Source organism: Cotesia glomerata, linkage group LG6, assembly GCF_020080835.1.
Source record: "Cotesia glomerata isolate CgM1 linkage group LG6, MPM_Cglom_v2.3, whole genome shotgun sequence".
Lineage (NCBI taxonomy): Eukaryota > Metazoa > Arthropoda > Insecta > Hymenoptera > Braconidae > Cotesia > Cotesia glomerata.
Genome location: NC_058163.1, coordinates 18,615,833 through 18,634,183, shown reverse-complemented (window position 1 = coordinate 18,634,183; position 18,351 = coordinate 18,615,833). Strand labels below are relative to the sequence as shown.

Below are 18,351 nucleotides of genomic sequence, written 5' to 3'. Positions count from 1 at the left end.
GTGACTGTTGGATATTAAATAAGAAATTAACGTTAAAAATATCGCTCGAACCCCTTTGATATGTAACAAAGGTGTTCGATTTTAATTTTTTTTCCGCCACCTCGGCGCTAGATAATGATAGTATAAGTCATGTTTAAATTTACTTTTTTCAGCAAAAGTTTCATTTCCCCATACGAAGTCACCGATGCTCAAAAAAAATCTACAATCGTCCGAGGCTCGGCTCCCGAGGCTCGGTCAAGCGTCGGTGCTCTATTATCAGCCTATGGCCGGCTCACCATCGGCCGCCCAACTATATTCATAGCAATAAAATACGATCATCAGCCGTTTCTCGGACGATGATATGATAAATTTTCGTTTGCGCATGCGCACTAAATTAGACGAATAATTTGACAGTTACAAAAAACTGTCAGCATCAGAAAATTTTTAGCATAAATTAAAAAATTTTATTAGTCTGTATATTTTTATTAATAGAAACATTAATTAGTGATTATCGTCGCAGTTAAGATAATATATAAGAAGGTATTCCAATCGTGCAATGCATGATGGGAAATGTGTCAAGCGGTCGCGCCGCCACGAATGTGTCAGGAGTACTAGCACTTAGTTAAAGTACTTTCATGCTAACTCTTATAATAATAATAATAATGAATAAATAAATAAAAACACATAATCTGCTTTTGAAACCATTATTTTTATTTTTTAATATTATTAATTAATTGTAATTAATAGTTTACAAACCCTGTCTGCGTCAATTTCTGTTGTAAATTTTTTCAGAAGTTAAACCTGATTTTTCCAAATGCAGCTTATCAGCTACCTCCGTTCAGTATTGTACATGTGTTGGTTTAGCGCGCCTTATTTTGATATACCTGCCAACTATCCAGACAGGGTTCGGACCCTGCAAATACTGATTTTTTTTTATAAAATTTTCATTTTTAGTCCTAAAAATATTTTTTTTTTTCAATTTAAATTAACTATCACTATATTACATTATAATTAATTTCATTTTCTTATTACCTTAATTAATTAATAAATACTAACTATTAATAATTATAGATAAAATTATTTATTTAATAACAGCTGCACAATTATGGAATCGATGTTATAAACAATTGTCTGTCGTAAAAAAATAATTATATACAGAACAGTTTATCGAATGATAGGTAAATCATTATGGTATATTTTATTCTAATTTTTTTCTTACTAAAAGTAAATTTTCTATGATCGATTATCATATTATTACTCATAAATTAATATTTTATAATTTTAGCTGTGTGTGATACGAATTTTTATGGCGGCAAATATTGAATACTACGCTACTCATTGTTATTTACTATAAATGTTTTGAACAATATATTGTTTATCATTATAATTATAATGAATACAGATATTATTATACGATTAAAAATGAAATCTGTATATATTAATAATTCAGTTCACAAGTGTGTATACTTGCAAAATGAAGTTTTTGATTTATTTGATTGATAAACGTAGTATAAAGTTTGCGATCGTCATTTATTTAAAAATATCGATTTGTTTGTAATGACGCTTGGTTGTTGAAATTGTTTATTGGCAATCTAAAAAAAAGTAAGTAGATATTAATATTTTTATTCAGTGTTATCTTGATAGTGATTAGTATTTGTTTAATAATAACATATTATTTATTAAAGATTATGGGTGGATGTAGCTTCCCGAATTGTCACAACAGCAGCGAGAAAGGTTTCAAAGTTATGCGGTTTCCTAGGTGCATTGATATCAGGAACAAGTGGGTAACAGCTTGCAAAATTTTGAAACCCATTAATGAAAATTCTCGGCTGTGTGAGGTATATTATTTTAATAATATAATCTGCCCATTTAATTACATGAAATCTTTTTAGGTAACTTTTTCGTAGAACTGGTTAATTATAATCTGTTTTATTTAATTTTTGACAGGGTCATTTTAGTAAAGAATTATTTTATCACGAAAATAATTTTTATAAATTAAGAAAAAACGTCATCCCTGATATTTTGACACCGTCGCCTCATAAACCTTTTGATGCTGATATTAATAATGATAATGATGATGACGATGATGACTACTCAATCAGCAGTAAGAGACGTAGGTCCGGAGTTTCAGAACTAACTGAACGTAAGTTCGAATTAATTTTTTAATTCATTACATTTTGTTAAATGATATACAATAAAAAAAATTTATTATTTCATGCAAGTCAGTATTTCGACAATAAAGTTTTATAATAATTTCAAATGGTTAAATAAAGATATGGAGTGTAAAATTTATGTTTGGGTAAGTGAAATGTCTGAAGGACAATTATTAACTCCTGTATTATTTTGTGTGTTCCTTTTCCTTTTTTATAGCATGAAAACTCTAATTATGATGTCATAATTGATTATTATGATCATAATTGATTTAATAAATTAAATCTAACAATTATGTTCGCTCAATAACTTATGGTGACTTGGGCTTTCAGAAAAATTGTACTATTGTTGTTATACTATCATATCCACTAAATATTTATTTAGTTATAACTTAAATGCTACAGCATTGATATCATTCTGTCGAGTGTTAATTTTCATTTTAACATAATATTTTATTTCTTATTAATTCTACTTATGTATATTTTGGATAATGTAGGATTGGAAATTTCACCAAATGAGAATATTCAAGACTGCGAAGAAGTTTTTCCTGGAACCTCATACAATTCTAGCCAGCCAAGTAATAATTTTGAAAAGTCACCGCGAGAATTACTCTTGGAGCAACAAATCAACGAGCTTCTCAAGGAGAATACAGCATTAAAAAAAAAGGTAATATAAAATCTAAGTATTATTTAATCTAAAATCTAAGTACACTTTTTATTTTGGGTGTGATTAAATGTTATCAGAAGCAATCTAATATAATTATGTTTTTATGAAGCAAAATTTTTAGTAATAATTAATAACTAATCAATATTTCTTTCAGGTTTCTCACATGGCTGAAAAATCAACTACGCTAGATACTAACTTGAAAAAGTTTTTGAATCCAGATCAGCTGTTGTTTTTAAAAAGTAATGCTTCTACGAATTCTAAACCTTGGTCAGAGGAAACCATCAAAAAAGGTTTAAGAATTCGATTACTGATGGGTACTAAAGCTTATAAAAGCTTAAGGGATATCGAAGGATTTCCTTTGCCTGCGTTTTCTACACTTTACAGTAGACTATCAGGTTTCAACTTTGCTCCTGGAACTTTCCATAACATTATTGAATGGCTATGGATGAAGATTCAACAGCAACAAGATGAAACTGCTCATTATTGTGTGCTGGCCTTGGATGAAATGTCTATCCATCCAGCTGTTGAGTATGATCGCGCCCTCGGTAATTTCATTGGATTAGTAACTCCGGAGTTAGCGAGAGACTCAAATGAGGCTGATTCAATGGCTTCTCACGCGATTGCATTTGTAACTCGTGGCTTAACTAGTCATTGGAAACAATTAGTTGGCTATGCTTTGACTGGAAAATCAGTGACCTCTGAATGTCTCTGGAATTACGTGCAAAAAATCATAAAAGAGCTGTATCAACAGGGCATTATTGTCAAATGCATCTCAACGGATGAAGGACCTACTAATGTTGGTATGTGGACTCTGAACAGCATTACCTCCAGCCGTTATTTGATTAATTCTTCTAGTCAGCATCCATCAAACCCTGATGAACTTCTTCATTGGACTTCTGATGTTCCGCACATCCTGAAACGCATTTGGTCTCAATTGTTGAAGACGAAGTTCATTCTTAGCGGGCCTATCGTCCAAGCAAACAATTTACCATTGTCTGAAGTTGATATTGCGCATGTTCGGCAACTAGTAGAATTGCAATCACTCGGTGGGCCTGTGTTAGTTACTGGTGTTACTGCTGCAATTCTAGATCCATCGCAATTTGATAAAATGCATGTTGGACTGGCTAAAAAAATTTTGAGTGAAGAAATGGGACGTGCATTGATGTTTTCTGCTCAGACTGGTTATCTTCCGCAAGAAGCTATGACAACCGGTTGGTTTATTTTATTATGCAGCCAGTGGTATGATTTGATGGTTTGTCGCCATAAAAGTCATTCTCTTGGAAGTGGTGAATCTTTTTTAGAACGTGTTGAGTTTCTTCAAAGCTTCATTGAGATTATCAAAGATCTACAATTTACAACCAATAACAAATGGAAACCTATTCAACGAGGGATAATTCTTGCTACAACGACAGCGTTAAATTTACGTGAAGATCTGGTTTTATCAGGAAAATTTCAGTATCTTCTTACGAGACGTCTAACTTCAAGTTCTGTGGAAAACTTATTTTCTCAGATCCGAGCTGGTGGTGATATTCACCCAAAACCTCGTCAACTACGGTACCGAATGCGCTTAGTCGCTGTTGCTCAGTATTTACGAGTTCCGTCATCTGCATCTTATGAAGACGATGATGAGCCTTATTATTTGGAATTTTTAAAACAGAAAAAGGATGAACTTCGTACTACTGATGACGATAAAACACTCGATGCAATTGAAATGCCAGATAGTTGTGTACTGTCAGCAATCCAGGAGCACGGACTTTATTACCTTTCTGGATGGGCGGTATTTGTATCAGCCAACGGTTGCGAGGCTTGTGAAACAGCAACTATTTCTTCAGAACCATTGTCCAATGTGTGCTCGGCTTGGACGGATGCAATAAATCGTGAGAACTTAAAACATCCGACTGAAGCAGTGTATCAACTTCTGAAGATAGCTGAAGAGATTTTTAATACCTATGGAAAATCACTATTACACCTGCAGGATGTCCATCGAGTCTTAATTTTGAGTGTTCAAAATGCCCTGGCAAATCATTCGTTGAACTTTCCAACGTGTCATAATATTTGCAATAAAGTTCTTGGAAAATTTATTTCCCTGAGACTGCATGTGCTCGCCAAAGACATCACGGTACGACCAGACAATCCAAATATTGTTGTCTTCAGTTCTCGGAGCGCATATATGCGTACTTCAACGAAAACCGTTCGCAAATGAGTTCATAACTTAAATTGATTTATCTTTTTCTCTAGATTTATTTTTTTCTATAAATGTAATTGAAATCTAAGCATTTTGATGATTTTAATATGTGAAATTGTTTAACGTTAATTACTACTTAAAATGTAGCAAGTACTGAGCCAAATAATATTGTTTATGATACTATATATTTGTTACATCTTCTTTAAATAATAGATACTGTAGAGGTTTTTAATTTTTAAGTTTAAATGCATTTAAATTCAACAATTGTCAATGTTTTTTTGTAATTATTTGAAACTTCTTTTGCACGACTTGACTTTTTATTTGCAATAGTTTTCATTTTTGTAATTGTAATTGTATAAGTATTTATTAATATAAAATTTATTTTAAGGAATTAAATTTACGACAGACAATTGTTTATAACATCGATTCCATAATTGTGCAGCTGTTATTAAATAAATAATTTTATCTATGATTATTAATAGTTAGTATTTATTAATTAATTAAGGTAATAAGAAAATGAAATTAATTATAATGTAATATAGTGATATTTAATTTAAATTGAAAAAAAAAATATTTTTAGGACTAAAAATGAAAATTTTATTAAAAAAAAATCAGTATTTGCAGGATCCGAACCCTGTCTGGATAGTTGGCAGGTATATCAAAATAAGGCGCGCTAAACCAGCACATGTACAATATTGAACGGAGGTAGCTGATAAGCTGCATTTAGAAAAATCAGGTTTAACTTCTGAAAAAATTTACAAAAGAAATTGACGCAGACAGGGTTTGTAAACTATTAATTACAATTAATTAATAATATTAAAAAATAAAAATAATGGTTTCAAAAGCAGATTATGTGTTTTTATTTATTTATTCATTATTATTATTATTATTATTATTATTATTATTATTATTATTATTATTATAAGAGTTAGCATGAAAGTACTTTAACTAAGTGCTAGTACTCCTGACACACTCGTGGCGGCGCGACCGCTTGACACATTTCCCATCATGCATTGCACGATTGGAATACCTTCTTATATATTATCTTAATTAATATATAAATTCTTAAACAATAGACATCTATAAATATAGACTAGACAATTTAGAAACCCGTGATTTTAGACATCTGTAAATTTTTATTTATATTAATTCATAAATTCAAATAAATATACAATTAAATATATAATTGCTTGCAATTTACAAGCTAATAAAAAATTGAAACAGAATTTCTATAAGGCTCTAGAGCACTAGACCTCAACCTTTGAATGTTTACGGAGTCGGTTCTCCAGGAGGTTGCGGATTAGGGAGCGGCGGGATTCCACGCGTTCCAAAAAAATAAAACCTAGACATTTTTAAAATAGCAAGTATCATATTTATCAGAGTTAGCTATTCATGGAGATTTACGAAGTCGGTTATCCAGGAGGTTGCGGATCAGGCAGCGGTGAGGTTCCCCGCGCTCCAAATAATAACCTAGACATTTTTAAATTAGTGAGTGTCGTATTTATCCTAGTTAACTACTTATGGATGTTTACGGAGTCGGTTCTCCAGGAGGTTGTGGATTAGGCTGCTGCGGGATTCTCCGCGCTCCAAATAAATAACCTAGACAATTTTAAAATAGTAAGTGTCGTATTTATCAGAGTTAGCTACTCATGGAGGTTTACGGAGTCGGTTTTCCAGGAGATTGCGGATTAGGCAGTGGCGGGATTACCCGCACTCCGAAAAAATAACCTCAACATTTTTAAAATAGCAAGTATCGTATTTATCAGAGTTAGCTGTTCATGGAGGTTTACGGAGTCATTCTAAAGGAGGTTGCGGATCAGGTAGCGGTGAGATTTCCTGCGCTCCAAATAATAACCTACTCTCTAAAAAGAAATCAGTGGAATTTTACTCGTTCACCAGTGGAATTTCACTGATTCCAACCAGTGAATGCAATTCCACTGGTGAATCAGTGAAGTTCACTGGTTGAATCAGTGAACAAAATATCTGCGCGCATGCGCGCTTTTATGTCCACTGGTTAAATCAGTGGAAATCCACTGATTCACCAGTGAAATTGTCATTTTCTGTTGAATCTCACCGCTGCCTGATCCGCAACCTCCGTAAACCTCCATGAATAGCTAACTCTGATAAATACGACACTTGCTATTTTAAAAATGTTTAGGTTATTTTTTCGGAGTGCGGGTAATCCCGCCACTGCCTAATCCGCAACCTCCTGGAGAACCGACTCCGTAAACCTCCATGAGTAGCTAACTCTTATAAATACGACATTTACTATTTTAAAAATGTATAGGTTATTTATTTGGAGCGCGGGGAATCCCGCGGCAGTCTAATCCACAATCTCCTGGAGAACCGACTCCGTAAACCTCCATAAGTAGTTAACTAGGATAAATACGACACTCATTATTTAAAAAATGTCTAGGTTATTATTTGGAGCGCGAGACATCTCACAGCTGCTTGATCCGCAACCTCCTGGAGAACCGACTCCGTAAACCTCCATGAATAGCTAACTCTGATAAATGTGATACTTGCTATTTTAAAAATGTCTAGGTTTTATTTTTTTGGAGCGCGTGGAACCCCGCCGCTCCCTAATCCGCAACCTCCTGGAGAACCGATTCCGTAAACATTCAAGGGTTGTGGTCTAGTGCTCTAGAGCCTTATAGAAATTCTGTTTCAATTTTTTATTAGCTCGTAAATTGCAAGCAATTATATATTTAATTGTATTTTTATTTGAATTTATGAATTAATATAATATAAATAAAAATTTAATGTCTTTTTACTGACTTCTCTGAATTTAGTTCATTTTATTTTATCCAATGCCTATATTTATATTTGATAAATTTTAAAATTATCTAATTATATCGTTGTCTTTTTTTTTAATATTATAATGAAAGTGACGTCATCCCCCTTCCACCACATTAGAGGTCCACCCTCTAGTCTCAAGGACCGATAGTGAGGGATGAGAGTACAGGCGGGCCTTGTACTTACCCTCACCCTTGGGGTAACTCTAGGACCCCAGCAACGAGGGAGGATGGTGGCACTTCCGAGAGGATCCCCAATTCGTACACTTCGGTTATCGTCATTCTATTGTCCCGTATATTATTGTACCCTTTGAGTCATATCCATTTGTATAATCTCAATATTGTTAATAAACGTCTTGTAAACGAATAACGCGTTTCTTACAGCTTCAGAAGTGGGATAAAGAACGGTCATTATTCGCGAGTATTAATAAATATTATTGTGAATAGTGATTGTGTAGTGCGATTAACACAGTATTAAATTAGTGGATAACTATTGAGTGAAATAGATTAATCAGTGTTAATAATGGCTCGTTCACGTGATAGAAGCGTGCGTTCACGTTCTCGCAGTCGATCGCGAGATACGTCACCGCGAGTGGAGCATCGAAGTAGATCATCGCGAAGTTCGCGAAGACAGCGCAGACACTCGCGGAGTGACCGAAGATCGCCAGAGAGGCAACGGGCGCTTCACCAATTGATCGAAACGGTGAAAATTGTGGTGGATCGACCAGCACCACGAGCATCGAAAAATACTGAGGGGAAGACACTTATCCCGAAGTTCGATCCCCAGGAGAAAAATCAAACAATCGATGTTTGGATTCACCAAGTCGAGGAATTGCAGAAAATCCATGGCTGGGACGACACGACCGTCGCAACTCTTGCCATGGACAACCGAAAGGGCGTCGCGAGGACTTGGTATGAAGGTCTACCAAGTATTACATTCACCTGGACCGAATGGAAAGAACAGCTGAAGTCAGCGTTCACGGACCACACTGAATTACCCGAGCGATTGACTACGATGCTAGCTAGAATAAAAGGCAAAGATGAACCGATGATGCAGTATTACTTTGCAAAACTGGCAATGGTCACATCGTGCAATATCCAGGGTAAAGAAGCAGCAGCATGTATAGCACACGGAATAACGAATTATTCCTTGAGGATGACCATCAAAAGAAATGATTTCCAGACACCAGAAGAGTTGAGAGTCTTCTTGAGCAAAGCAGAGGAATTGCCGGATAACCGTGGTGATAAGAACCATAGCAAAAACCACCACGAGCGGCGACATTCCGCCGGACAACAGCGGAATTCCTCTCGTTTCCATCAATCGGCAGAGAAATCACGTCAGGTTTCAATCAAGCAGGAGAAACGAGAATCGACCCAAAGGTCAGCGGCACCGGCAACAAAATCAGCGGATTCAGTTGAATGTTACCGATGCCATAAAACTGGACATATCGCCAGGTATTGTCCAGAAAATAAAACGGTAAATAAGGAGAAAAAGGTTCTGAGTAAAGGAACAACTCAGCCACCGACGGAAGACGGGAGATTCCAGGAGGCGGTTGTCAACGGCACCTCACTCAAGGCGTACGTGGACGCCGGGAGTCAGTGTGTCACCCTAAGGAAGGAAGAGACTGACACCATGCAGCTGGAGTTGCAGCCGACGGAAGTAGTGCTGCGAGGTTACGGAGGAGGTATTGTCCGGCCGTATGGAGTTGCCGAAGCCAAATTGAAAATTGATTTGGCCGAAGGAATCGTCGAGATCCATGTCGTACCCAACGACCTCCAAAATGTACCACTTATTGTGGGACAACCATTTTTAGATCTACCAGGAGTCACCATGGTCCAGAAGGATGGGCGCTTGCGGCTGTTTGACAAAACAGTGGCTCATCTACCAGAAATGGAGAAACTTCCCCCGCAGAAAATAGCGCTGTGGGCTAAAGAGACGACGGTCATACCACCGAAGCATGCAGCTAACATCGAGGTTAAGGTGAGAAGTAAAATTATTGGTGATTTATATGTAGAGCTAAGCGTACGTGGTAAAGAAGGTCGGGAACATTGTATCCCAAGAAGCATGTTAAATACAGAAATTGGGATGCTCCCAGTCGTTAATTTGTCTGATAGACCGTTAATTATTTATCGAGATAAAATAATCGCCAGGGCTGAGCGTGCTCGGGAGGAGTCCTTAGAAGAGAGTAACATTAGAATAATGATGCGTACAGTAAAAACAGAACCTCAAAACGATTTACCGCGTGATCAAATCTTAACCGGTCCGGAAGTATCTCCATCTGAAAAAGATGCGTTGTATGATTTGTTAGACAAATATCGCGATTGCTTTGCATCTAATGTGTCCGAACTAGGTCACACTCGGGCAGCGGAGATAAATATCGAATTGAACAGTAATTCTGTAGTAACTTATAGGCCCTACCGATTATCATACGCGGAACGTGAGAAAGTACGCGGCATAGTCGACGAGCTAAAAGAAAATAACATCATTCGAGAGTCGAATTCTTCGTTTGCCAGCCCCATTCTCTTAGTCCGGAAAAAGAAAGATGAGGTTAGAATGTGCGTTGATTATCGAGCCTTAAATGCTATAACAAAGAAAGACAGGCATCCGCTGCCGTTAATTGACGATCAACTCGATAGGCTACAGGGAAATTCTTTCTTTACAATATTAGACTTGTTTTCGGGATATTACCAAATACCCGTCGCGGAAAGTTCCATCGAGAAAACAGCGTTTGTCACGCCCGATGGGCAATACGAGTTCCTTCGAATGCCGTTTGGGTTAGCCAATGCACCCGCTGTGTTCCAGAGGATGATAAATCAGGTCATAAATCCCTTACGCGGAACTATTTGCGTCTTAGCATATATGGACGACATCTTGATTCCATCAAAGAACGTTGAGTCTGGGTTACATGCGTTGAAGCTTGTGTTACAAGCGCTGCGGGAAGCGAACTTAACTCTCAAGTTGAGTAAATGCATGTTTTTACAGTCGAAGGTCGATTACTTGGGTTACGAAGTAACGAGTCAGGGAATTAGGCCGGGTGGCCATAAAATCGAGGCTGTTTCCAAAATTCAAGTACCTCACGATGTTCACAGTGTGAGAAGATTTATTGGCCTAGCCAGTTATTTTAGGAAATTTATCGAAAACTTTGCCATAATAGCTAGACCACTTACACTGTTGACAAAGAAATCTGAGGCTTGGCGTTGGGAAAATGAACAACAGGAGGCCTTCGACACTTTAAAAAACAAATTAGTTTCAAGGCCTGTACTAGCGTTGTACAAGCCTGGCGCGGAAACAGAATTACATACAGATGCTAGTAAACTTGGGTTAAGCGGAATATTGTTACAACACCAAGGCGATGGTGCCATAAAACCTATTGCTTATTTTAGTAGACAAACAAACAAAGACGAACAAAAATACCATTCTTACGAACTAGAAACTCTTACAGTCATAAGCAGTCTACAGAGGTATCGGGTTTATTTATATGGTTTCCGGTTCAAAATTGTTAGTGACTGTAGCGCACTGCGGGCCACCTTCTTAAAAAGAGACTTATTGCCGCGCGTCGCCAGATGGTGGATTCAATTGTTAGAATATGACTGTTACATTGAATACCGAGCCGGAGTAAAAATGCCTCATGCTGATGTACTTAGCCGTAGCCCGTACGAACCGGGTGAGATGTCCGCTTACATCGAAGACATTGGGTTATTGCACATCGAATTAGGTGATTGGCTATTATGCACGCAATTACAAGACCCGGAATTGAAACGTATTCACGAGGCACTAAGTCACAACAACTCTGATGACGCGTGCCGACAGATTCATAATGATTATGTATTAAAAGAAAATCGCGTATTCCGAAAGGAAGCGGGTGGACTTAGGTGGGCCGTACCGCGAGCGGCAAGACAACGTATTGTCAAAATTTGTCACGACGATATAGGTCACCCAGGGGTTGAGAAAACTTTGAATAAATTGCGGGCAGATTATTGGTTTCCGTATAGCAAACGTTACGTTAAAGAGTACATTTCTTCGTGTTTAGAGTGTCTATATAATAAGGGTCCCAGCGGGAAGCAGCCAGGTCATTTGTACCCGATAGAAAAGGTTGCCAAGGCAATGGACACTGTACACATCGACCATTTGGGTCCCTTTGTGTTAAGTACAAATAAAAATACACAGATTCTTGTAGTAGCAGATTCCTTCACTAAGTTTACATTTGCCAAGGCCGTTAAGGATACGCAGGTTGGGCCCGTAATACGAATGCTGGAGAGCATTAAAGAGTTTTTCGGGTTCCCACGGCGAATTATTAGCGACCGAGGTACAGCATTTATGAGTCACAAATTTAAAGATTTCTGTCGGGAAAATGGTATAGTACATGTGGCTACTGCCGTGGCAACTCCAAGGGCAAATGGTCAGGTAGAACGTTATAATAGGACAATTTTAAGCATGTTATCAGCGAGCGCTAGGGATGACCGACGGTGGGATCAGGAATTGCCGAACGTTGTTTGGGGAATAAATAATACTATCAATAAAGCCACGGGTAAATATCCCTCTGAATTACTATTAGGGTTTCGACCGCGGAACGCTGCTGAGTCGCGCATTCTTAATGCGATAGGGAACGATTCTGATGATCCTGTTGATCGCGAGCAGTCTCGAGAAGAGGCAGCTGAGGCGATCCGACGCTCACAGCAAGAGCAGCAGGAGCGTTATAATCTCAAAAGGGCCCCTCCTCGGCTGTTTAATTGTGGCGATTTAGTACTAGTTAGACGAATAATTAGTAGTAATGACGGGTCAAGTAAAAAGTTACTACCTAAGTACGCTGGGCCATATAAAATTACCAAAGTTCTGGACAACGATCGTTACGTTGTCGAGGACGTGCCAGGTGCCCCTAGGTCACAGAAACCATACACCGGCGTGCATCCGGACGAGAAGCTGAAACTGTATGTCACTGGGGTCAGCAACGCCGACTCCGAGCACAGCAGTGGCGAAGACACTCCACCTGCTAGTCCACCGGGTATGCACCAACCTATTATCAATAAGGATCAGGTTGTGGATGGAGCAAATGAGAAACTGAGGCTGGCTAAGGACGGCCGAGTGGTAGCTGAGATGAGTCGTGTGATCGTTGAACGATCGGGCGGTCATGTAATGACCGGACGACGACTCCAACGTCCTGGTAGTTGCGTTCAGAAACTGCGAAGATTGCTAGTCGATCAAGCGCCAGTGGCGGTGGTTTCTGCGCACTACTAGTGGTTAGTGACGGATGTCACGTGCATGTGGTCGTCAGTAAGCACTGACGATGTCATTGGGCCCAGCTTATTGCATGTAATGAAGACGAATGAGCATGAATACGACCTGTTTATTTGCATGACCACAGTTGTATTATTGTCGAAATTAACACCCATTATTATTGTGCACAGGTAAAAGACGAGTAACAAGGAGCATGGCGGCGGCTGGCACAAGCATGAAGGTAGACACCCCTTCACGAGGACGTGAATAACGTCAGGCTGGCCGACTGAAAGTGACGTCATCCCCCTTCAACCACATTGGAGGTCCACCCTCTAGTCTCAAGGACCGATAGTGAGGGATGAGAGTACAGGCGGGCCTTGTACTTACCCCCACCCTTGGGGTAACTCTAGGACCCCAGCAACGAGGGAGGATGGTGGCACTTCCGAGAGGATCCCCAATTTGTATACTTCGATTATCGTCATTCTATTGTCCCGTATATTATTGTACCCTTTGAGTCATATCCATTTGTATAATCTCAATATTGTTAATAAACGTCTTGTAAACGAATAACGCGTTTCTTACAATAATTTTATTTTTATTTATTTTATAAAGTGTGTGATTATTTTAATTACTAATATTTTTAATTTCTATTTTAATCGTGATTGATATTTTGAGTTATTTATTTTCAGTGAATTATTTTTTCAATTTCGTTCAAATTGATAGATAGATAGATAGATAAATATATTTATTTGACCTTAGAGCCAAGGCTCCCTCAAGGCCATCAATAACCAATACACTTTTATACAAGTATACAGCATTAAAATATAGCTACAATAATAGTTTTAGGTTAATAACATAATAATATAATACCATAATAACATAATAATATAATATGATAATAACAAGGTAAAGTTATCAAGTAACTCAATACATTAATTAATTAATGAAACATTAAATCAATAAATCAATAAGCACTTTGAACCGTAGTAACAATTAATTAAATTGATTAAATTAATGAAACAATAAGATAATAATTTAATAGTTTAATTGTCATTTTTAAGAAAAAATGAAAAGGCAGCATTTTGAAATTCAGGAAGACCATCCACAGTTGTAAGCCCAGGAGGTAATGAGTTCCAAACACGTATGCCATGGATTATAAAAGATTTTTCATACATGTTACTGTTCGCTCTAGGTAGGTGCAAGTAATCTTGCCTAACGTCACCTCTACGCATTGAAACATTAAGGAACTCAAGTCCTGGGCCAAACAGCTGCCGATAATTTAACCGAATTTCTTTGAAAAACAAACATGCTATGAAGTAATCTTTTCTCTTACTCAATTTTAGCCATCGTAATTTATTATAGTACAGGGTAACATGTTCATATCTGGATAATTTAAAGATAAATCTCACACAAGAATTCATTTTTCTTTGCAATCTAAGTAGAAGATTTTGTGACATATTAGTAAACGCAGCACAGCAATAATCAAAAGTGGGGAATATAAGTGTAGTCACTAATTTTATTCGTAATTGTTCATTAAATACTTCATTGTTAATCTTAAGTTGAGCTAACGTTTTCATAGCCTGATTACAAATCTTTAGTACTTGATGTTCCCAAGAGAGAGTATTATCTAGAATGACTCCAAGATATTTTACAGAGTTAACATAAGGAATAACGCTATTATCAACTAAAATATTCTCCGCATTTATACAAGCATCATTATTAACCTTTATTCTACTCCCAAAGATAATCGCTTTGGTTTTTAATGTATTTAACTTTAAGCAATTTAGTTTGCACCATTTAACAATTTTTTCTATCTCACTGTTTAACAAAGCAACATACTCACTGATTTGCGATAAATGACAAGATAAATATATCACAAGATCATCAGCATACAAAAGATATTGACTATTTAAGATTTTTGGAAGATCTGAGATATATAACGCAAACAATAACGGACCAAGAACACTACCTTGAGGAACACCACTTAATACCTGCCTCCACGACGAGATATTGTCATTGTTTCGTACCGATTGAGTTCGCTGAGATAAGTATGACCTTAGCCATTCAACAGCATCATCCGAGAAGTTCATGAACAGTAGTTTTTTTAGCAATCTCCGGTGATTTACTGAATCAAATGCTTTGCTTAGGTCAAAGAGTACCGCTATTGTCACCTTTGATTCATCAATTCCCAGACGAATATCATCACAAAATTTGATCACAGCCGTCTGAGTATTTAAGCCTTCCTTAAATGCTGTTTGACGCTCATTAGCATAGTTGTTAGTGTTAATGTACTCAACGATTTGGTCATGTGCACATCTTTCTATCGCCTTTGACAAACTCGGTAGAAGAGAAATTGGCCGAAAATCTTCATTGTTCGTTGCATGAGCCTTTTTTGGTACTGGTACTACATATGATTGTTTCCATTTAGCAGGAAACACCCCCGTAGACAAGGATTTATTAAATAATTTCGTAATCCATGGCAGAAAATATTGTAATACACATTTGTAAGCCTTAATTGAGAAGTTATCAGGACCCTCAGCATTGGACATTATTCTCATTATCGATTTTTTCACTGATTCTGAACTGAGTTCCCGGAATCTAAAGCACTCATTGTTATTTCGATTATACGTATAAGTAATATCATCTGTAATTACCTGAGAATCATTAGTATTACCTGATGATTCTATGAAGTAATTATTAAGCACATCAAGATCAATTCTCAGTACTAAATCTGTTTTTTTACTTTTAATTAAGCCTAGTCTTCTGAGATCGTTCCACAGGGCACGTGAATTTTTTGCCATACTTAGTTGTTGATCGAAATATCGCTTCTTTTCCCTGGTTAACCTCTGCTTTAGTAGTCGCCTTAAATTTGAATATTCTTTATATGCATAACCAGTTCTTTTGAAGATACGATACAGCTTGTCCCTTCGATTTTGAAGTTCACTAATTTCTGGTGTAAACCATGGAGCTGGAGTGTGACGTGGATAAAATGTTTTCTCAGGAGCAATAGTGTTAATAACATTATCCAAATATTCATTTAACATACAATTCATTTCATCAACCGTTTCAACCGTTCTATTAATATGATCATCAATACCATCACATAGGTCTCGAAGCTTATCTTCATCCACTGTATTCCAATTACGACACTTGTAGCTATTCATTTGCTGCTGATCAACCCTATACTTATACGTAATAGATATTATGTCATGATTAGACAGAAAATGTTCCAATGACTGATCAGACTATAAAACTTTATGAAGATCATCAACTATACAGACGTCAATCCATGAATCAGATTCACGTAGATGGTAAGTTGGCTGGTAGTCGACAAGGTTCAGGTTGAGTCTAGTACAAAAGCTACGAAGCTGATTTCCATAGAAACACTTTTTGCTAAGATCAGAGTTAAAATCTCCTAGCAATATGGTGTTATTATATGAGACCATGAGAGCTTCAAGTTCATCTTCTAGATCATCTAGATGTCCTATGTTTGGAGGTTCGTATATTACTCCAATAAGGATTTTATCTTTCAGAAATGCTGAAACTTCAACAAATAGATATTCAGGATGTTTATCTTCATTGTTAGGAGAGGATGCAACATACTTAGACCTCAATTCATTTCGAATATAAAGAGCAACTCCACCACCACTCCGTAAACTGCGATCATGCCGATAAAGTGTATAAGATGGTAATGAAACTAGAGCGTCCGAAACTAGATGATTTAGCCATGTTTCAGAGACAGCAATTATATCATAGCAATGACATCTAAAATATTCTCTAAAAAGTTCAAAGTGTTGTTCATTTCTGAGCGATTGAGCATTAATGTGACAGACTTTTAAACAATTATTTAAACAACGACGTAATGGAGCAATTGTAGTTATAGAAGAGGAATGTGCTGGCAATGAGGGAGCTAATACATGCTACTTAAGAACATCTGTAAGCTGCTCAAGTCCGATAGATGGTCGTAGCTTAATTGGCGGCTTATCAACATCATATCTTACATTTACTGTCGCAAATGAGATCCAAATATTTTTAGGCTGAAGGTTTGGATACTTCTTTCGTATATCCTGGCGAAGTTTGTATAGAGATGCTGGGTGTCTGCGATGTAAGTAGATAGGAGCATCGGATGTGTGCGTGTTCAGTGACAAGTCACTTACTTTAATCCCTTTTCCCTTGATATTGCTCATAAAGCTGTCAACATACTTCTGACTGCTAAATTTTACACGTATATCACGGTTTCTGTTTCTGATTCTAGTAACAATACGCTCCATTTTGACGATTTCATTATCAGTTACAGGAACTTTGAGTTTTTTGGATAACAGTTGAACAATATCAGATAATTTTTCATCATCTGATTCTGGGAAACCTCCCACTGTAATTTCATCAGCTAGAATCTGTGATTCAAGTTGTAGTGTCCTAAATTCCAAGTTTCCATCAGAGATACCTTTCGCAGCCTCCCTTATTTCTTCTATAAGCTTTGTGTCAACATTCGCCGGTACCTTATTATCATTATTTTCAACCTCTACAATCCGAGCCTTCAAAGAATCAACATTTTTTTCTAAAATGCCATAATCAGTTACCAGCTTGCTAACCTGAGCAGCAATTGCATTCATCGTTGTCGCAAAATTATCAAGTTTCCCCTCAATAGCATCCATTTTTTGGAGTTTCGCATGAATTTCCATTAGTACCCCCGATATGTCAACATTGCAAGCTGGACAGGTGTCTACAATTTTCACGGATGCGCGTGCTCGAGAAGGTAAATTACATCGGATTTTAACACAATTGTCATGAAAGTAATGTTTACACACGGCACCAGTTTGTACTGCCCCTACCTGTTCAGTTATCGACTTCATGCACAATGCACATGACATAGACATCGTGAAATTTTCACTAGATGGCGCCTACAAAATTTTCTACCGACAACTATATTTTCCGCTATTTTCACTATAACCTTAACTTTGATAATGTGAGGTATTTTATAGTTTTTAATAAATATTTCATCCAGTAAACTTTAATATTATTACTTCAAATAAAAAACCAAGTTCTTAACTCACATTCAGTACAAAAATATTTTATCAATAATAACTCTATATCAATAATTATTTCAACTCAAATTCAACACAAAAAACACACGTCCGTTCTGTTCTACTATATACTATCGATGCTTATAAAGATTTTCTTTTTATTGATTTTTTTATTTACAGATGTCGAAATTTGGATTTTTCTATTTTACCTTAAAATTTTTCAACCGGTACGAATCAATGACGCGCACTGTAACTTACCTCAGTATTTTAATTAAAACAAATTAACCAGAAAGCTTATTTTTTCTTGTTCTACTAATGTTAAATTATAATTATGAT

At 36.7% G+C, this 18,351-nt stretch overlaps 2 protein-coding genes across 2 annotated transcripts in view; both read left to right on the top strand.

The window, feature by feature from the left end:
• The window catches only part of LOC123266699 (putative odorant receptor 92a), a 34,698-nt gene that overhangs the window by 2,738 nt on the left and 13,609 nt on the right, over positions 1-18,351 (top strand). The window lies entirely within an intron of this gene.
• On the top strand, positions 1,276-3,204 carry LOC123266702. Its single transcript, XM_044731078.1, has 6 exons — positions 1,276-1,581; positions 1,665-1,817; positions 1,927-2,122; positions 2,202-2,278; positions 2,627-2,796; positions 2,951-3,204. The coding sequence occupies exons 2-5, from the start codon at positions 1,668-1,670 to the stop codon at positions 2,786-2,788; spliced, it is 585 nt and encodes a 194-aa protein (XP_044587013.1). The 5' UTR covers positions 1,276-1,581; positions 1,665-1,667; the 3' UTR covers positions 2,789-2,796; positions 2,951-3,204.